Source organism: Rana temporaria, chromosome 5 (genome assembly GCF_905171775.1).
Source record: "Rana temporaria chromosome 5, aRanTem1.1, whole genome shotgun sequence".
NCBI lineage: Eukaryota > Metazoa > Chordata > Amphibia > Anura > Ranidae > Rana > Rana temporaria.
In genome coordinates, this window is record NC_053493.1 from 34015495 (window position 1) to 34034886 (window position 19392).

Consider the following 19392-nt stretch of genomic DNA (forward strand, 5'->3'; position numbering starts at 1 on the left):
ACAGACTAGACTCCTTGCCATCACAGCCCCCCCCCCCCAAAATCACAGAGCCTCCCATCAGAAAGCCCCCCCCATCACAGAGCCTCTGATCACAGATTTCCCCTCCATCACAGAGCCCTCACCCCTTACAGATTCCTCCCTATCACAGAGCCTTGCAAAGCCCCCATCACAGATTCCTCTCAATCACACAGCCCCCCCCCCCCCATATCACAAAGCCTCCTATCACAGATTCCTCTCCATCACAGAGCCCCCACCTCTTACAGATACCCCACCACAGATTCCTCCCTTTCACAGAGCCCCCCCCCCCATTACAGAGCCTCGCAAAGCCCCCATCACAGACTTCTTTCCATCACAGAGCCCACCCCCATCGATATTTACACACTTCCATAAAATCGCAGCACTTGCACACCCTCTCCCCTCCGTTACCTTATTCACGCAAGACAGGAAACATGACAGGTCCGAACAATGGTGGGGACTTTTCATTTTAAAGGCAGGTGATTGGTTGCTGGGACCGCCCTGCTGTCTAGTAACCAATAACCTACTTCTTAACATGAAAAGTCCTGTCTGTTACCTTCTTTTATGCAAGACAGGAAACATGAGGGGAGAGTGTGTGCAAGTGCTGCGATCTTATGGACAGGGCAGTCCCCGGGTGGGGTAAATCAGCCTGGCAGGCCATAGTTCGAGGACCTCTGGTTTAAAGTATATGTAAACGCAACAACTTAGGATCTTTTCAGTCCGCCCCCTTTCTTCATGGACATTTTGCAGGTACGACACATACTTACCTTGGACCAATGTAACTATACTACAATAACTAACCCTAAGCTTCAATTTTAAAGCAGAACTAAACGCATCGTTTAGCGGTTAAAATAATAATAAAAAAAAAAAAGTTACATTCTTGACATGCTGGCAATGTAACTGTCACATTTGCTTGTGCTCTCAACCAAACTGTCAAACCATCCAAAGGCTTAAATGCAGTAATGTATTTAGGTTTTGTGCTGCCCTAGGCCTGACTAAACTCATGCACCCCTAATTTAAATATGACCCACCCCTTCCTGTCAAGGCTGCACCCCTTTCTGTTTAAGACCCGCCCTGAAATTTTCGAGTGTGGACACTAGTTCTTAATTTGCTCTCACTTCCTGTTTGGCTATGGGGCAGGAAGTGAAATCTCTGAAATGGGACAGGGATGGTAAAAAAAAATAAACTGACAGGGGCTATAACCCTCCCTTACTTAATGAAAAAAAAGGTGTTGCCTATAGTTCTACTTTAAGCAGAAATTTCTGATAATTTGATGGAGAGGACTAAGAAGATATAACAATGCCAATTGTGCAGCAGAAAACATTGAGCACAGTGAGGACGGTCTGTGGGTCCGGGATGATAGGACAGTCAAAATTAGAAGCAGCACAACCCCCCCCCCCCAGTTATAAAATGCCAGCCTCCCGCATACCAGAAGCAGTGCGGCCGCTTTATGGGGGAGCTAGACTAATTTGCCTCTCAGCCCAGTCCGCCCCATAAGACTGGGGAAACTCTGTGCTGCCTTCTGCAAAGTGCTGCCCTAGGCCAGGATACAGCGTTGCTCACATGTGCAGCATCATGGCAGTTGCAGATCAAACAGAGGCTAAGATGGTAGCTTCATAGAGGTGTGCCTGGGCACACCCTAATAACGTTGTGCTGAGCAGATTCCCCCTGCTGCTTGGCTACAGAGAAAGTAACTGGGTTATCTCTGTCCTCAGTCCCTTTCTCTGTCTCAAAAGTGAGACATCAGGGGTCTGTTTAGACCCCTAATATTTCACCAAAGACCCCACCAATAGGGCTCCTAAAAAAAAAATATTGTAAAAAATAATATAAAAAAAAGTTATAATAAAAATAAACTACTGCCACCAACCTCTGCACTAATATATATATATATATATATATATATATATATATATATATATATATACATATACATATACACACACACACACACGTGTTTGAGCTTTGAGGTGCACACCCTAATGCAATAGGCTGCGCACACCTATGGGTAGCTTCCTTGGCTGAAAAGATTAAGAGGGTTTAGTTACGTTTTAAAATAAAGATGTAAACCACAACTGAAAGACATTTAGCTTGCCAAGACCCAGTTCCAGAACCAATTGGCTTATTTTAACCGGTTGCCGACCACCGCATGTATATGTACGTCCACAGAATGGCACGTACAGGCATATGGGCGTACATGTACGTCCCCGCCTTTCCGTGGGTCGGGGGTCCGATCGGGACCCCCCCGTAACATGCGGCGGTCGGAAACCCGCGGGGAGCAATCCAGGACTAGGGCGCGGCTATTCGTTTCTAGCCGCCCCCTCGCGATCGCTCCCCAGAGCTGAAAAACAGGGAGAGCCGTATGTAAACACGACTTCCCCGTGCTTCACTGTGGCGGCTGCATCAATCGAGTGATCCCTTTTATAGGGAGACTCGATCGATGATTTCAGACCTACAGCCACACCCCCCTACAGTTGTAAACACACACACTAGGTGAAGCTTAACTCCTTCAGCGCCCCCTGTGGTTAACTCCCAAACTGCAACTGTCATTTTCACAATAAAGAATGCAATTTAAATGCATTTTTTGCTGTGAAAATGACAATGGTTCCAAAAATGTCAAAATTGTCCGCCATAATGTCGCAGTCACGAAAAAAAATCGCTGATCGCCGCCATTAGTAGTAAAACATTTTTTTTTATAAAAATGCAATAAAAATATCCCCTATTTTGTAAACGCTATAAATTTTGCGCAAACCAATCGATAAACGCTTATTGCGATTTTTTTTTTTACCAAAAATATGTAGAAGAATACGTATCGGCCTAAACTGAGGAAAAAATAAAATTTTATATATGTTTTTGGGGGATATTTATTACAGCAAAAAGTAAAAAATATTGAATTTTTTTCAAAATTGTTGCTCTATTTTTGTTTATAGCGCAAAAAATAAAAAACGCAGAGGTGATCAAATACCACCAAAAGAAAGCTCTATTTGTGGGAAAAAAAGGACGCCAATTTTGTTTGGGAGCCACGTCGCACGACCGCGCAATTGTCTGTTAAAGCGACGCAGTGCCGAATCGCTTAACCGGTTAAGCAACCAGCATCTGTTTTTGCATCCCTCGTACATCTCATTGCTACTGATCTCCTGCGACCTCTTTTCCTGTGATAGCTGTATGGCATATCTTAGGGCGGGTTTTCTGATGGTAACAACAGTGGGTGATGCCTGTAATATGTGCTAAACTGGACCTTCATGGTAGACTCACCAGATATGTTAATAAAAATGCTGCTCATTTCAATTTAAAGCGGAGTTCCGGCCACAATTTCACTTTTTAGATATAAATACCCCTGTAATACACAAGCTTAACCACTTGCCGTCGCCGCACCGTCATAATACGTCCACAAGGTGGCTCTCCTAGGCGAGATCACGTATTATGACGTCCTACCTTTTAGCCGCCACTAGGGGCGCACGCGCGCCCCCCGCTCGCCCCCGACTCCCGTGCGTGTGCCCGGCGGGCGCGATCGCCGCCGGGCACACGCGATCGCTCGGTACAGAGCGGGGAACGGGAGCTGTGTGTGTAAACACACAGCTCTCGTTCCTGTCAGCAGGGGAAATGCTGATTTTCTGTTCATACAATGTATGAACAGAAGATCAGTGTTTCCCCTAGTGAGGCCACCCCCCCCCCCCTACAGTAAGAACACACCCAGGAACATACTTAACCCCTTCCCCGCCCCCTAGTGTTAACCCCTTCACTGCCAGTGGCATTTTTATAGTAATCTAATGCATTTTTATAGCACTGATCGCTATAAAAATGCCAATGGTCCCAAAAATGTCCGAAGTGTCCGCCATAATGTCGCAATACCGAAAAAAAAATCGCTGATCGCCGCCATTACTAGTAAAAAAAAATATTAATAAAAATGCCATAAAAATACCCCCTATTTTGTAAACGCTATAACTTTTGCGCAAACCAATCAATAAACGCTTATTGCGATTTTTTTTTAAGAAAAATATGTAGAAGAATACGTATCGGCCTAAACTGAGGAAAAAAAATGTTTTTTTATATATTTTTGGGGGATATTTATTACAGCAAAAAGTAAAAAATATTCATTTTTTTCAAAATTGTCGTTCTATTTTTGTTTATAGCGCAAAAAATAAAAAACGCAGAGGTGATCAAATACCACCAAAAGAAAGCTCTATTTGTGGGAAAAAAAGGACGCCAATTTTGTTTGGGAGCCACGTCGCACGACTGCGCAATTGTCTGTTAAAGCGACGCAGTCCCGAATCGCAAAAAGTACTCTGGTCTTTGGGCAGCAATATGGTCCGGGGGGTAAGTGGTTAATGTATTCTAGTAAAGTTAGTCTGTAAACTAAGGTCCGTTTTGTTAGGTTGTTACAGCATTTAGACACTTTATAAAATAGAAATTGACTGGGGCCATCTTAAGTGTGGGCATCATGAAGCCAGACTGTATGACTTCCTGGATTTCAGCCTTGCAGACCTTGCACATGCTTAGTGCTGCACAAGCAGTGTCAGATCAGGTTTCAGCACCTGTGCTGTCCAAGTCACATGATTCTTTGAGACTGGGGAGTGCACAGACTCCTGGAAAGTTACACCCACTACATTCCCAAGAGTCTGTGCGGTGTAGGTTAGGAAGCATTAAGCACCTAGGTGCAGGAAGTGGGAAGATTAACTATTCTGCCTAGCAACAACACTTTGAAGGCATCTAAAAAAAAAAAAAAAATTGTAAAGGACTAATGACATTTTTTTTAAAACTACTGATGTAATGTTATATTTATGGGTGGAACTCCACTTTAAATTACAGCTATGAGATTTTAATTATTGGGTTCACATATACTATATGGTCTTTTCACACAGGTATTCTGCTTTGTGCTGACTCAAGTTATTTTCATTACCCTTGCCATAAATTATTGTATGCAGGTTATTTCACATTTCTTTATCTAATCTATACTTGTTGATTTACATTTTATCTATAACAGAAGGTGATCTTTCACAGTTTTTTTTTCCATGTCCCTAATCAGAACCACACCTTGGCTCCTCATACCGAAACACAGCGTCAGCAGTGGGCCATTATCTGCTCATGATACACCGTCATCAGAGCTCCATTGCGTAATCCTGGACTGTGTAAATCTTGACTAATGTTTTGGCACAAGCCGTCTTACCGGGTAGTTTACCATAAGGGAAAAAAAAAAAAAACTCAGCCCCATCTGACTGTGACATAATGCTGACCCCCTGGTTCACAGGTATATGTGAGATTTTGATTATAAGTGGAACCTGGTGGTCTGAGTCAGGCCCAATGGTGAGCTTCCCCTGCTATAATTTGGGGATCTAGCCTGCAACACCCCCCTCCCCCCGGTGTTGCCATCCACCCTTGTGATCCATCTACTTCCACTGCATTTAGTTTATCCGATTGATTTCAGGCACTGTCTTATATCTCTGATTATACGGACACAGTGAACTGCGCTATCAATGCAATGTTCATTCAAAGGGCCTGCTGCAAATTGTGACAAAATACCCAATATGTGATAGTGACCATAGTTTAAAAGAAATCCGGAAACACTTATACTACATGCCGCAGTAATGTGCTTGTTCTATGTGTCCAAAATATATTCAATCTTTTCAACTATATGTAGCACCATCTAGCTGAATGCTAGTGTAGGTAAATTTGGCCTGGCTGGCAGCCAAGCCTGGGTCAAGGCTGAATGACTCAGCAGGCAGCATCTCTGGTAACTCCCCCTGCTCTCTGGAACCTTGGAGAAGCTTCTGGAAGTGGAGTTTAGGAGGAGCTGCCTGGAGTATTGAGGGCCCCAACCAATCCCCAGCAAATGGTCTGGCAGTGGGCAAGTACCTCATAAATACTCATGGGTCATCCCAGCAGGGGCAGTCAGGTGGAATATGGAGATGGAGTGCTGAGGAGGCCGTCTGTGGCCCTTGAGGGTTGCCCCTAGTCTGGGAGGGGGTGACCTCAGGCCTGGGGCTCGGGTGCTGGAGGAACCCTCTACAACACACAGAGGATATCCTTCCTGGATGCACAGGAGCAGGTGCGAGGACAGCGGGAGCAGGTCAGCAAGTCCTCCAGATTTCCAGGAGTCAGCCGGGTGGGCTGGTGAGTGTGCAGCATGGGAGGACTGAGAGGTAGCCAGGCGGACATGAAAAGAAGCATCTGCAGCCAGGCGGGCTGGCAATGCCTGAAAAGGTGGTGCTCGGATCAGTAGCCACAGGGATGCAAGCTGGACACTGGACTTTTCTACCCAATCAAAGAACACTGTTACCGTTACTAGTTACAAGGCAGTGTAGCTTAGTGTTGTCAGCTACAGAGGACAGGCATGGATGGTTTTAAAGCTAATTTATTCTTGCAATCAACCCAGTGCCAAGGCTCTGAAGTCCACTCTTGTTCCACAAACAAACGGGCCAAAGATGTTCGACTCCAGAAAAAGGTTTATTGCAATGACAGCACACTGCAGTGTACAGTCTTTGGAATAACCCTGGCTGCAGTTGAATCTTTGGTGTGCAGCCCATTATTTGGATGGCCAATTTACTTCTCGTTATGAATCAAATCTTGAATTTCCACAGCCAAGCCACAAGTTCACTTTTAAACTAAATCATTTGCATAAAGGTTCATATACAAAATCTATGATGTAAAGATATGGAATGATATTGTATAGATATTATTTTATCAGATTGTATTTTTACAAACAGGTTTTTCTTTTTAAATAAAAAGTAGTAAATATACAGAGGTCAGGCTTTGTACAGTATTTTGCCTCAGGAACTTTACATATTTTGCCTCAGGAACTTTACATACTTTGCCTTAGGAACTTTTGAATTGATTCCTAGTGTTCAGCAGCCGGTCTATATTGTATTTGTATATTATTGCGCTGATTTGTTTTCTTTTACATTTGTACAGTAGTACAGGATGGATGGACGAGAATAACATTTGAATATGCACAAAGAGAGAAAACATCCCTCCACACTGCAAGGTGGAAAATTATTTAATTTCATGTTTGTTAGTACAGTTATTTTCACAACATATGATAAATTCAGGTAAAATCTTACTATAAAAAAATAAATAATTTAAAAAGGAATCTAGCTATATGCCTGTGTGATTAGCCTTCAATGAAATCTCCCATGAAACTCCAACTCTGTGTTTTGAGATAATGAAGCCTCTGTTCAGAATTACACCGAGGTCAGTTCCAAAGAAATAGAATGCAGCTTAAAAGTCAGAAGATGGAAAATTCCATCTAAAGCTAGTCACATATTTAGCCTAACAGGTTATCTTTAAAAATCTGAAAAAACAACTAGTGATAAAAATGTGCCTGGGGCATATTGTCACCACTACTGCATGTAGAAAATAGTTGCACACGGCTTTAGTAGTTGGACAAGTCTGATACGTTGAATGCCATTGTTTAAGGTACAGTAATGGGCTCCACCAATAGTCCTTCTTCTGCCTTGTCCAGATATTTTCTGACTAATAGCAGCCCTGTCGAAAATCTCTTAACGACATAACCCAAAAATTGTCAGAAGCAGCAGGAAGAGGTTTATAATGTCCACATAAATGTTGAGGGTGGCAAAGATGTATTCCTCTGGGCTCACTGTGTAACGATGTTTCCCTCCAAGAATCAATTGAGTATCAAAAACCAGGTACTGAAAAGAAAAAAATAAATACAATTTTACTGTATGTACGTGTAAAGATAGTTTAGTTGTATAAAATTCACTAGGGTTAATATAAAGGTCTTTTGCGGTAAAATAAATCTTTTGAACCATAAAAGCTGTCTGTGGCTGTAGCATATGCAAACTTTTGATACTATATACTGGGCATATAATATAAAGCAGTCCCTAGGGTGTCATTCTTCTTAACGTTTATTTAAAACCTTTTAGTTTTAGTTTGCTCTCCGTGTTGCTGCTGGATAGATCCACTATTTTTATTTGACCTGGTTTACCCAAATTTATTCTAATGCTAGCCAGCCCCCTGTCAGAAAATAAGCACTTTACCAATTGCTCTAAAAATCCACCAATGTCTCTTGTGCAACCGTTATAACCCAATTCTCTCTGTATCAATTTGATGGATAAGCTCCAGTTAAGAAAAATATTACTTACCATCCCAAATACAAACGTCCCAATGCATGCATAGACAATGCTCAGCCACTGAAAGAAGGAAAACAAAGGCCGGGATTAAGACTAACACATAAATATACATAACAACAACCAGTGACTACGGTTGTGAGAAAATTATATGCCGATATGAGATATTCTTAAAGCGGAGGTCCCACTAAAAAAAAATAATTAAAAGGCAGCAGCTACAAATACAGCAGCTGCTGACTTTTAATATATTGGCACTTACCTGTCCAGGGTGCCCGCGATGACGGCAGCCGAAGGCGATCTGTCGCTTGAGGATCAGCTGCTGCCGCCATCCTCAGTAAGGGAATCAGGAAGTGACGCCTTGCGGCTCCACTTCCTGGTTCCCTTCTGCGCATGCGCGAGTCATGCTGCACGTCCTCACTGGTCCCTGCTGTGTCCTGGGACCTGTGTGTCTCCCAAAAGATAGCAGGGGGAGGACAGATCACCTTCCAGGGGGGAGGAGGGAACAGATACCTGTCTAATATAGGTATTTTATTTGCTCCCACTTCCTGGCATAGATCATCTATGCCAGGAAGTGGGAGCAAATACCTATATTAGACAGGTATCCGTTCCCTCCTCCCCCCTGGAAGGTGCTAAATGTGACACTGGAGGGGGGGAGGATTCCAAAAAGTGGAAGTTTCAATTTTTGGGTGGAACTCCACTTTAACTGCAAGCGATATATAATATATTTGGCCATGTCCCATAAGAGGTCATTTGTGTTGAAACAAGTAGAGCAGCGACGTCATCATGCTTTACCGGAAAGGGAACCGTAAGTGCAAAGTGTTTTACAAGATTGGGAATTGGTATACAGCACTGTTCATTTTGTTTTACTTGTGCAATTTAGGTGATTTAATTAATTTAATTAATTACATTAAGTTGGGGATCCACCTTACTTGCTTTGCTTGGCAATATAGCCACCAATCTGGCTTATTTTTCAGTAAATAAATCCCCCCTCCCACTGTGAAGTACATTTTTAGATCTATGAATATATGCAATAAAACGTAAAAACAAATTAAGTTACTCCAGATCAGTGGTTGCCAACCTTTTGGACCTCACGGATCACTAAACTCACAATTTAGAATCCTAGGGACCACATGAATTTTAGATGCCTTATATACACAATGCTCTGGCTCTCTTCCCCCCTCTACTCCCCCCACACTCTGCATCACACTGCTGCCTTAGGGCCCTTTCAGACGTGCGTATGTCCGCTTTTTCATCCATCCGTTTGCGGATGAAAAAGGGACATACATTGGTCCCTATGTGATTGCGGGTGTCAGTGGATAAACATCCGCTGACACCCGTAATCACCCGCCTCCACAAAGATCCGATTTTGCAGACGGAAGAATGTCCTATTTTTTCTTCCGTCTGCTGATAGGATCGGATGAACACAGACATACGGTCCGTGTTCTTCCAATCCCCCCCATAGGGGAGAGCGGAGAAAAGACAGGGCGGTCCCTGCACAGTGTGCAGAGACCGCCCGGTCATCCGACGGCTCAGTGGGGATCTACAGAGCGATCCCCCGCTGAGCTTACGGACACACGGAGGCGGATCATTACTGATCCGCCCCGTGTGAAAGGGCCCTAACAGACTTATCGTTAGAGCTCACCTCCTTTTTCCAGCCATGTGCTTGAGCTCTGCACTCCCTCCCACGGTCTGTGATCAGCACTGCCATTGGAAGTCTCCTCCTTTTTCACATCCCATTCTCTGCACTACTCCTGGTGCCTCCCTCTGAGTTCACAAGAGCCGGAACTACAGAGGAGGCATCAGATATCAATGCACACTGACAGTATTGACTGTCAGCGTGAATTGACAACAACACTGGAAACAACATTGGGTGTATACATCCGTCACAATGTTGATTTGCGACAGGACCCCTGGGGACCACCTAACTACTCTAGATACCAAATTGTGACTTCCAATATATGGTCACGTTGCTTCGACTGAATGGGGAGGAACACCGATTGCCCATTTGAGCCTAATGCCCCGGAAATTACGACAGCAAAAGTCAGATGTGAGCTTTTGAACGGAAATTCCGGCCGTGTGTATGCTCCATCGGACTTTTGCTGTCGGAATTTCCGCCAACAAAAAAATTGAGAGCAGGTTCTCAAATTTTCAGGACGGTAAAAATTCCTATCGAAAAATCCGATCTGTAGCAATTCCGACGCAAGCTCGGAAACAATTTGACGCATGCTCAGAAGCGTTGAACTTTCTTTTCTCGGCTCGTCGTAGTGTTGTATAGCACTGCGTTCTTGACGGACGAAAGTTCAGAGATCTTTTGTGTGACCGTGTGTATGCAAGCCAAGCTTGAGCGGAATTCCGTCGGAAAAACCATCCAAGGTTTTTCCGACAGAAAATCCGATCGTGTGTACGCGGCAAGAGAGTCACTCCCCAAGCTTCTTAGGCAGAGACTTGTGACTTGTAAGCATTTTAACACCTTCATCCTGTATCAAATGATGGTAAACTGGATAGCGTTTTGACAATAACCATTTTCTAATTTACAGCATCCAGAATGGTCTGAAGCGGAAAACGAGCATGGATTTGTGAGATTACTTACATTTGATCTGAAGATGGCAGCCAGTAACCCAAAAGACAATAATACCAACAGAGCAACCATCAGACCTCCAGACAGGACAGTAAAATCCCACTAAAGGCAAAGAGTATGACATTAGCTCTTACTATACTATACAGGTAACATATACAACATCATCAAACTACATGCAAAACATGAGTAAATAAATAAATTGTATAGCAAACGTGCCTAAATCAATTGAAAGGACCAGTAAACCTAAACAAAATGTAAGAAAAAAAGGACAGCTGAAAATATTCACAAGCATATAAGTGCAACTACTCATATTGCTACAGAAATAAATGTACTGTTGCAGATCAGGGTTCTAAACTCTTACCAACTAGCTTGGGACTCAGATCTGGGGGAGACTATAGGTGAGGACGTCTGGTTCCCGGTTGGCCGACTATGGTGCACAGGGGAATTTTAAATACTTCCTTGGTGGAGGCTAATTATAAGGTATTGGTCAAAAAAGTTTTTCCAAAAATGTACCTGAATGCATCGCCTCTGTGGTTTCGGGGGCTGCGGTCAGGAAGGAAGCATGCATGCTCCACATTTGGTGGACATGCCCAAAAATAAAACAGTACTGGAGAAGAATTTTCAACCTGGAATAATAAGTGACCAGATTGAATATTCCAAAAATGTTAAGACGGCACTATTTTCTGACCTATCAAGTGAGATACCCAACAATCTCAGGACTCTCGCCTTCTTTATCTTTCTGGCAGCTAAGTTTACCATCGCAAGAGCATTAGAAAACGCCTGCAATAAATCTAGCAATAGTGAAAAACAAAATCTCCTGGATCATGATCAATGAGAAATTAGCTAGTATCCTTCGTTGACCAACAACATTGCTTTGAAAAAGTCTGGAACCCCTGGATCAGTTTACCTTCTTAAAAGTGGTTGTAAACCCTTTACAACCACCTTATGCTACAGGTAAGCCTAGATTAAGGCTTACCTGTAGCTACCCACAATTTCTCATAAACCTGCACAGTTTAGGAGATATGTGTCGATGTCACCGGCACATGCGCACTGGGGCAAACTGAAGCAATGGCACTTATGTGTGCTGTTACCAGCGGCTCTCACGTCATTGTGGCTCTGGCCAATCACAGCGCCGGAGCCGTGATACCTGGAAGTAAGCACCGGGAGAAATGTCTGCGACCGGAGTGGGAGACATGGACTGATGCGGGGGCTTCGATCTGCTATGCATACTAGCTCATTATGCCTTTGTCTGGCAGAAGGGGGGAGGGCGGTAATTTATTTTATTTGGGTTTACAACCACTTTAACCTCTGTGTATTGTTTACTGAAAATATAATAAACAGTTAGAGCCGGTTCACAAACAGGCGACACAACTTTGGGAGCGACTCGGCAAGGTGATCTCAAGGCGACTTGAGAGGCAAAATGACTTCTGTATTGAAGTCAATGCAAATCGCCTTGAGTCGTACAGGAACCTTTTTCTAAGTAGGAGCGACTTGCGTCGATCCTATTAGAACGGTTCCATTGACTACTGCGGACCGTTACTTGTCAGGCGGCTGAGTCGCCTGACAGGTCGCCCATTTATGAACCACCTCTTTTGCTAATATTGTTGCAAAATTACAACTCCTGTCATGTTATTCTTCAGGGTCTCTGCTTTAAGAAAATATAAGGTTTTGTGGGGATTTTCCCTGTCCTGCAGGAATAAAATGTGTGAAATAAACAAGCAAAAACAGCTTTGGCAACAAAAGGGTTAAATTCAAGTTCAACTCTAGACAAAACTGTTTATTTTTTTTATAGAAGAGGGAAGATTTCCATCTGTCCTATGTCCCTTTGGACAGGGGGCAGACAAATAAAAAAAACACATTTATAATGAGCAGGGCCGATCCTAGGGTCACAGGCGCCTGGGTGCAGAAATATTTCTGGTGCCCCCACATGGGCATCGTCATTTTACCAACTCCTCCCCTTTACAAATGTTTTTATGGCAATGACTCAACCACAGAGATGCTCCCCCACAAAGTCTTCATTAAAGCGGAGGTTCACCCATACCTTACACATTTTCCCCTTCGCTTTATGCTCGTTTTGTCTAGGGGAATCGGCTATTTGTATTAAAATATGATCCGTACTTACCCGTTTTCGAGATGCATCTTCTTCCGCCACTTCCGGGTATGGGCTGCGGGAATGGGCGTTCCTTCTTGATTGACAGTCTTCCGAGAGGCCTGCGACGGTCGCATCCATCGCGTCACGATTTTCCGAAAGAAGCCGAACGTTGGTGCGCAGGCGCAGTATAGAGCCGCACCGACGTTCGGCTTCTTTCGGCTACGAGTGACGCGATGGATGCGACCGTCGGAAGCCTCTCGGAAGACTGTCAATCAAGAAGGAACGCTCGCTCCCGAAGACCCATACCCGGAAGCGACGGAAGAAGATGCATCTCGAAAACGGGTAAGTACGGATCATATTTTAATACAAATAGCCGATTCCCCTAGACCGAACGAGCAGGAAGCTAAGGGAAAAAAAAAAAGGAATTGGTTGAACTCCCGCTTTAACCTGGGATCCTTACATGATCTGTTAACAATAAACAAAATACAGGAAGAGAAGCAGAGTACTCTATTGGGACCCAAAGGGGGGAGCCTCTGTGATGGACACAGAGGGGGCTTCTGTTAGAGAGTCTGTTAGATGTTCGGCGCCCCCACCTCTGCAGGCGCCTGGGTGCAATGCACCCTGTGCACCCTGCCTGGGATCGGCCCTGATAATGAGGAAGGTAGGGAACTCCTAGCAATGCTTTCATAGATGTCCATGCCTTCCTGTGCCAGGACAACCTCACGCCCTATTTTTTGTACAGGTATCACCGATACAAGAAGAAACTCCTACCCTCTCAATTCAAAAAAATATTTTCAAGAAAATTGCCTGGATTTATTATCAAAAGGCGTTGATTTTATCCATTTGTTTCTCCCATGAAGATAGACAGTAGAGGGAAAAACATTTTTTTACAGTATTTTTAACATATATTAGGGTTTTTTTTTTGTTTTTTTTTTACCTTTGTCTGTAGTGCAAACAGGGTGAGACCCAATGAGACAACTATGGTGGCTCCTGTAGCCCACATCACAGCATCAGCGTCAAAAAACCTGAAAAAAGCACAAATTAAGAAAAATATAAAAAAAAATACTGCTCAGTCTTCACTGACAAGTGAAGAATTCATATTGGAAGCAGAAGATGGGTGAAGGATCTTGCTTAAGGCTAAAAGCCAAGTAAGGGGTACTTTTCTGTTGGGAAGTGATTGAAATACGTGAACACCTAAAATGGGGAAACGCGAGGTGACATGGTTTCAGTTTCCACGTAACTCTGCGGCTTGTCCCAGAGGTTTTGGTATGGCTGGGACAGCGGTCAATTGGTATGGTTGGGACAGCGGTCAATTGGTATGGTTGGGACAGAGGACAATGGTTGCCTAGTCTTTAACTTCATAATAGAAATATGAAGGCTTCCATTACTAAACTCTCCTCATGGTAATGCTAATTGTTTGGCTAATCCAATGGCTTTAATAGAATAAAGAAAGGTTGTTTGGGATTTTTTAAGCGCACATAAGACCAGAATATAGAAAAATATAAATGTAATAAATTAACATTTTAGATTGAATACATAAAACATTCATATATTGGATCATTGAAATAAGGTATACAAACAAAGGTGCACATCTGATTAATCTCTACATGTTTCGCCATTTGGTGGCTTCTTCAGGAGATCTTTTACAGCAGACACAGTATATAAGATGATTACTGTGTATTCAATAGATGAACAATAACCCTAATATGGATGGATATAATGGATCACTTGGGAGTACCAGGGAGGAATATGGGATGCTAGGATATATCATGGGTCCATCTTGAATTACCAACAATGAATGCATAGGCTGGAAACTAAATTCCAATCTTGTCAAAGAAAATAATCACAAGGAGGTATTTCCTAAGGACCTTCGCATTGATATCCCGGGTTTTCCTATTCAACAGAGGAGCGCACCTCCAAGGTTCCTTTCCTGACAAGGACCGGACTTGAGATTAATTAGATGTGCACCTTTGTTTGTATATTTCAATGATCCAATATATGAATGTTTTATGTATTCAATCTAAAATTTTAACTTCTTAAAGCGGAACTCCGCCGTTAAAAAAATATTAAAAGCCAGCAGCTACAGATACTGCAGCTGCCGACTTTTAATATATGGACACTGACCTGTCCTGAGTCCAGCGACGTCTGCAGCAGAAGACGAGCAATCGTTGCGAAACTACAAGTACCATGAGGCATTGCAAGGCTGACAGTCAGGGCCACTGATAGGGGGGACCACCAGTCCTCCTGTAGTGGGCCCGTTCACACAGGGGGGCCCGAACAGCAGGGGGAATTGGTGCAGAGGTGCAATTACAGAAGGATGCCCCTTGCGGTTCTCTGCAACAGCTGCTAACTTTCAGATGCTGCGGGTAGAGACACAGACACAGGGCATGGTTCCTATAATTGATTCCTTTAAAGCAATTCCCCGTCCCTGTTCTGCCTGCTTCTGATCCCTCCCACGTGCTCACTGTTACCCCCCCCCCCCCCTCCGCAGCTACAGGCTTCTCTATCCTGTAAAAAATGTATAATTAAATATTGTAATAAATAAAACAAAAATTATAAAATAATTGCAAAATGTCCAACATAATTTTTTTTTTATAAAATGTAAAAAAACAATTGAACCATGGCAAATTCACAAAGGCTATGTTAGGTTTGTGTCCACTAATAATAATTTTAGTGAAAATATTGTCTTGATATATTTGGGGGGGGGGGGGCCTGCCAGGTAGGCTGTACGGGGCCCACAGGATTTCTAACAGCAGCCCTGCTGACAGCTACAAACATGACTCCCACAGGCAGAAGAATGATGGGACTTGTAGTTTTGCGACAGCTGGAGCGCCACCAATTTAAGACCCCTGATCTATGGCTTTCTGTGATGTTCAGTAAGAACATATCCAAATCCATGGCACCATTCCAAACCTACACCTCCTAACGTCCACAGAGCATCCAGGTGGTGGCTCCTGTGGGTATCTACTCTATCCTTTGTGAAAAAGCCCATTGGGGAGAAACGCGTTTTGGGAGTGTTTTTTTTTTTATTGGAGACAATGGGCCAGATTCTTGTAGAATCTGCGGCGGTGTACCGTAAGCCATTTACCCTACGCCGCCGCAATTTACTGGAGCAAGTGCCGTATTCTCCAAGCACTTGCTCCATAATTTGCGGCGGCGTAGTGCAATTGGCCCGGCGTAAGACCGCGTAATTCAAAGGGGGCGTCTTGTATTTAAATTAAGCGCGCCCCCGCGCCGATCGAACTGCGCATGCGCCGGGCGCAAAAATAGCCCAGTGCGCATGCTCCAGCTCACGACGGAAAACGTCAATGACGCCGACGTAAGCGTCATTGACGTAAAGTCGTATTCGCGAACAACTTACGAAAACGATGTAAACGACGGAAAAAGCTGACGCTGACCCGACGCCATACTTAACATGGCATACGACGGACCTACGTAAACTTGCCCCTCATTATAGCAGGGGCAAGTTTACGCTTACGGAAACGTCGTAAAATCACTGCGTCGTCCGCACGTACGTTTGGGAATCTCGCGCAACTAGCTAATTTGCATAGACGACGGGGAAAACGACGATGCGACACCTAGCGGCGGAAAAAAAAATTGCATTTAAGAGCCTTACGCCTGTCAGATCTAATGGGTAACTGATTCTAAGAATCAGTCGCATAGATACCCAGGGCCAGATTAGGATTTACAACGGCGCAAATGGCGTTGCGCCGTCGTAACGCCTTTGAGAATCTGGCGCAATATGTATGCAGTCATTTCATCGTTGAAAGATTAAAAAGCTTGTTTTTGATATAACTACGGAGTACGACTCTTCATCTTCTTAAAGCATACAGGTGGTTTTTAGATGCAATTTTCCCCCAGAAGATGACATAGTAAGTTGAAGTCACATATACATGCAACGATGTTCCCATGCTGCTTATATAAGACCCTGGGATAAGCAAGGAAAGGATATTCACAAACAGTCCGGATTAAAAGGAGATACTAACATTTCAGCCATCACAACTGATAGAAAGATGTGAAAAACTTACGCTGCAAAAGTTCCCAGGAGACATCCTTCAAATATTGTCTGAAACCAAAACACATAGCAAGTGTTCACATGAAGACAAACTAAAAAAAAGTACTGATATCAGCTAACATGACATGTAATGAGCTAGTGCAGATCATATAAAACAGCTTGTCAGGCTACAGAAAAATGGCAACCGATCGCACACAGGATGCCGATTCACTGTGTCCAAAACTAAACCAGGTAGTGTAAGAAGGACAGCCGCACTCCAAGTAGGTCTTTAAAAGAAAACGTGCTCTTTATTTAAAAGGAAAAATGCACAGCATACAAACAGCACACAGTGGGGAGAACAACTGACGCGTTTCGCTTAGCTATGACTAAGCATTAGTTCTTAATGCGAAACGCGTCAGCTGTTCTCCCCACTGTGTGCTGTGCATTTTTCCTTTTAAATAAAGAGCACGTCTTCTTTTAAAGACCTACTTGGAGTGCGGCTGTCCATCTACTTCCTTATCTGCATAAGGATATGTTTAACCACTTGAGACCCGCGCTATTGACAAAAGACGTCAACAGCGCGGATCTCAGGTGCCAACTGGACGTCTTTGGACGTCATTTAAAGTGCATTAACCGCGCGCGCCTCTAGGGGGCGCGCAGCGGGTAAACACTGTCCCGGCGCATTGCTGGGAAGCCGATGCGTGTACCTGGCGGCCGCGATGTCCGCTGGGTACACGCGGTCGTCGGGAACACAGCAGGGACGTGGAGCTCTGTGTGTAAACACAGAGCTCCACGTGCTGTCAGAGGAGAGGAGACCGATCTGTGTCCCTTGTACATAGGGACACAGCATCGGTCACCTCCCCCAGTCACCCCCCTCCCCCCACACAGTTAGAACACACCCAGGATACACATTTAACCCCTTCCTCATCCCCTAGTGTTAACCCCTTCCCTGCCAGTCACATTTATACAGTAATTAGTGCATTTTTATAGCACTGATCGCTGTATAAATGTGAATGTTCCCAAATTTGTGTCAAAAGTGTCCGATACGTCCGTCGCAATATCGCAGTCCCAATAAAAATCGCAGATCGCCGCCATTACTAGCAAAAAAAAAAAAATAATTCTGTCCCCTATTTTGTAGGCGCTATAACTTTTGCGCAAACCAGTCGCTTATTGCGATTTTTTTTTTTTTAACAAAAACACGTTGAAAAATATGTATCGGCCTTAACTGAGAAAAAAATCGTTTTTTTTTTAAAAAAAGTGGGATATTTATTATAGCAACAAGTAAAAAATATATATTTTTTTTTAAATTGTCGCTTTTTTTGTTTATAGCGCAAAAAATAAAAACCGCAGAGGTGATCAAAAACCACCAAAATAAAGCTCTATTTGTGGGAAAAAAAGGACGTCAATTTTGTTTGGGAGCCACGTCGCACAACCGCGTAAATGTCAGTTAAAGCGACGCAGTGCCGGAAGCTGAAATTTCGCCTGGGCGCGAAGGGGGTTTATGTGCCCAGTAAGCAAGTGGATAAGCTCCTGTGTTTTTTTGGTAGAAGTTTTACATCTATTTGAGATGCTTGTGAGGTCTTTGAGAATTCATTGACAGATGCATTTCTGTAGGTCTGTAAAGGAATGCAATACCCTCTTAAAGTGAACAAAAGCTCTAACAAAAGAACAAAGCCCACTTGAATTATACAAAAGGGTCCTAAAGATGGCCTGCAATAAATAAAAAGTTTTCAAAAACTTTATACTAAAAGAAGACAGCTGCTCTTTGTAAAAGGAAGCTTGTAAACACTGCACTGGCAAACCAATATTTCTGCACAAATAAGGTACACAGCCACATTTACTATGATATAGGACAGGGGTGTTCAAACTTTTTTCAAAGAGGGCCAGATTTGATGAAGTGAACATGCGTGAGGGCCAACCATTTTGCCTGACATTCTTTGAACCATAAAAAATTTGGTCCAAGTGTGTTTGTCAGAGCACTGCTCAACGGGAATTCTCTCGCTTCTCGTCAGTGCAGCCTCCCCATTGCTATCAGTGCAGCCTGATCCATTCCCATCTGCAGCCTCGGAGGGGACAGGGGGGTGGTGGGACGAGCGCAAACAGATTACATACAGGAGAATATCCTGTTTACTCGGCGGCCTCTTTAATACAAAGTCCTATGATAGACAGAACGTCATCCAATGGCAGCCCAGGAGATGGGACTTTCTAGTACAGATGCCACTGAGTAAACGGGAGATTCTCCTGTACGTAATCTGACGGCGCTCGTTCTGCCCCCTCTCTGTCCCCTCTGAGGTAGCGCAGATGAATTCAGTATATATGTTTAGTGGCCCGGGGGGGCGCACAAGATATGTATATCCAAATTACCAGGGGGGGCCACATTAAACCGGAACAAGGGCCGCAATCGGCCCGCGGGCCGGACTTTGTCGTGCCTGATATAGGAATTTCTTTAACCAAGTTATGCCAATTAATGCTTTTAAAACCATAGTTATACTTTAATTCTTAGTCCTTTCAAGTTGTGTTTGGAAATTGAAATCTGAAAATATAACATATCCATCATACAAGTGTTTTCGTTTATCCAACACTAGCACAATACTTATAGCTACCGTCCATTTATCTATCCTTCTGACTGCCT

At 43.7% G+C, this 19392-nt stretch overlaps 1 protein-coding gene across 2 annotated transcripts in view; it reads right to left on the reverse strand.

Annotated features, from left to right (window-relative positions):
• Positions 1-6988: 6988 nt before the first annotated feature.
• The window catches only part of LOC120939919 (protein lifeguard 1-like), a 43230-nt gene continuing 30826 nt past the window's right edge, over positions 6989-19392 (reverse strand). For both annotated transcript variants that reach the window (XM_040352350.1, XM_040352349.1), the window contains exons 6-10: positions 16795-16832; positions 13704-13791; positions 10687-10776; positions 8112-8159; positions 6989-7658 (exon numbers count right to left, since the gene is read on the reverse strand). In XM_040352350.1, coding sequence (XP_040208284.1) covers positions 7509-7658; positions 8112-8159; positions 10687-10776; positions 13704-13791; positions 16795-16832 — 414 coding nt within the window. In that variant the 3' untranslated portion in view covers positions 6989-7508. The remainder of the gene's footprint in view (positions 7659-8111; positions 8160-10686; positions 10777-13703; positions 13792-16794; positions 16833-19392) is intronic.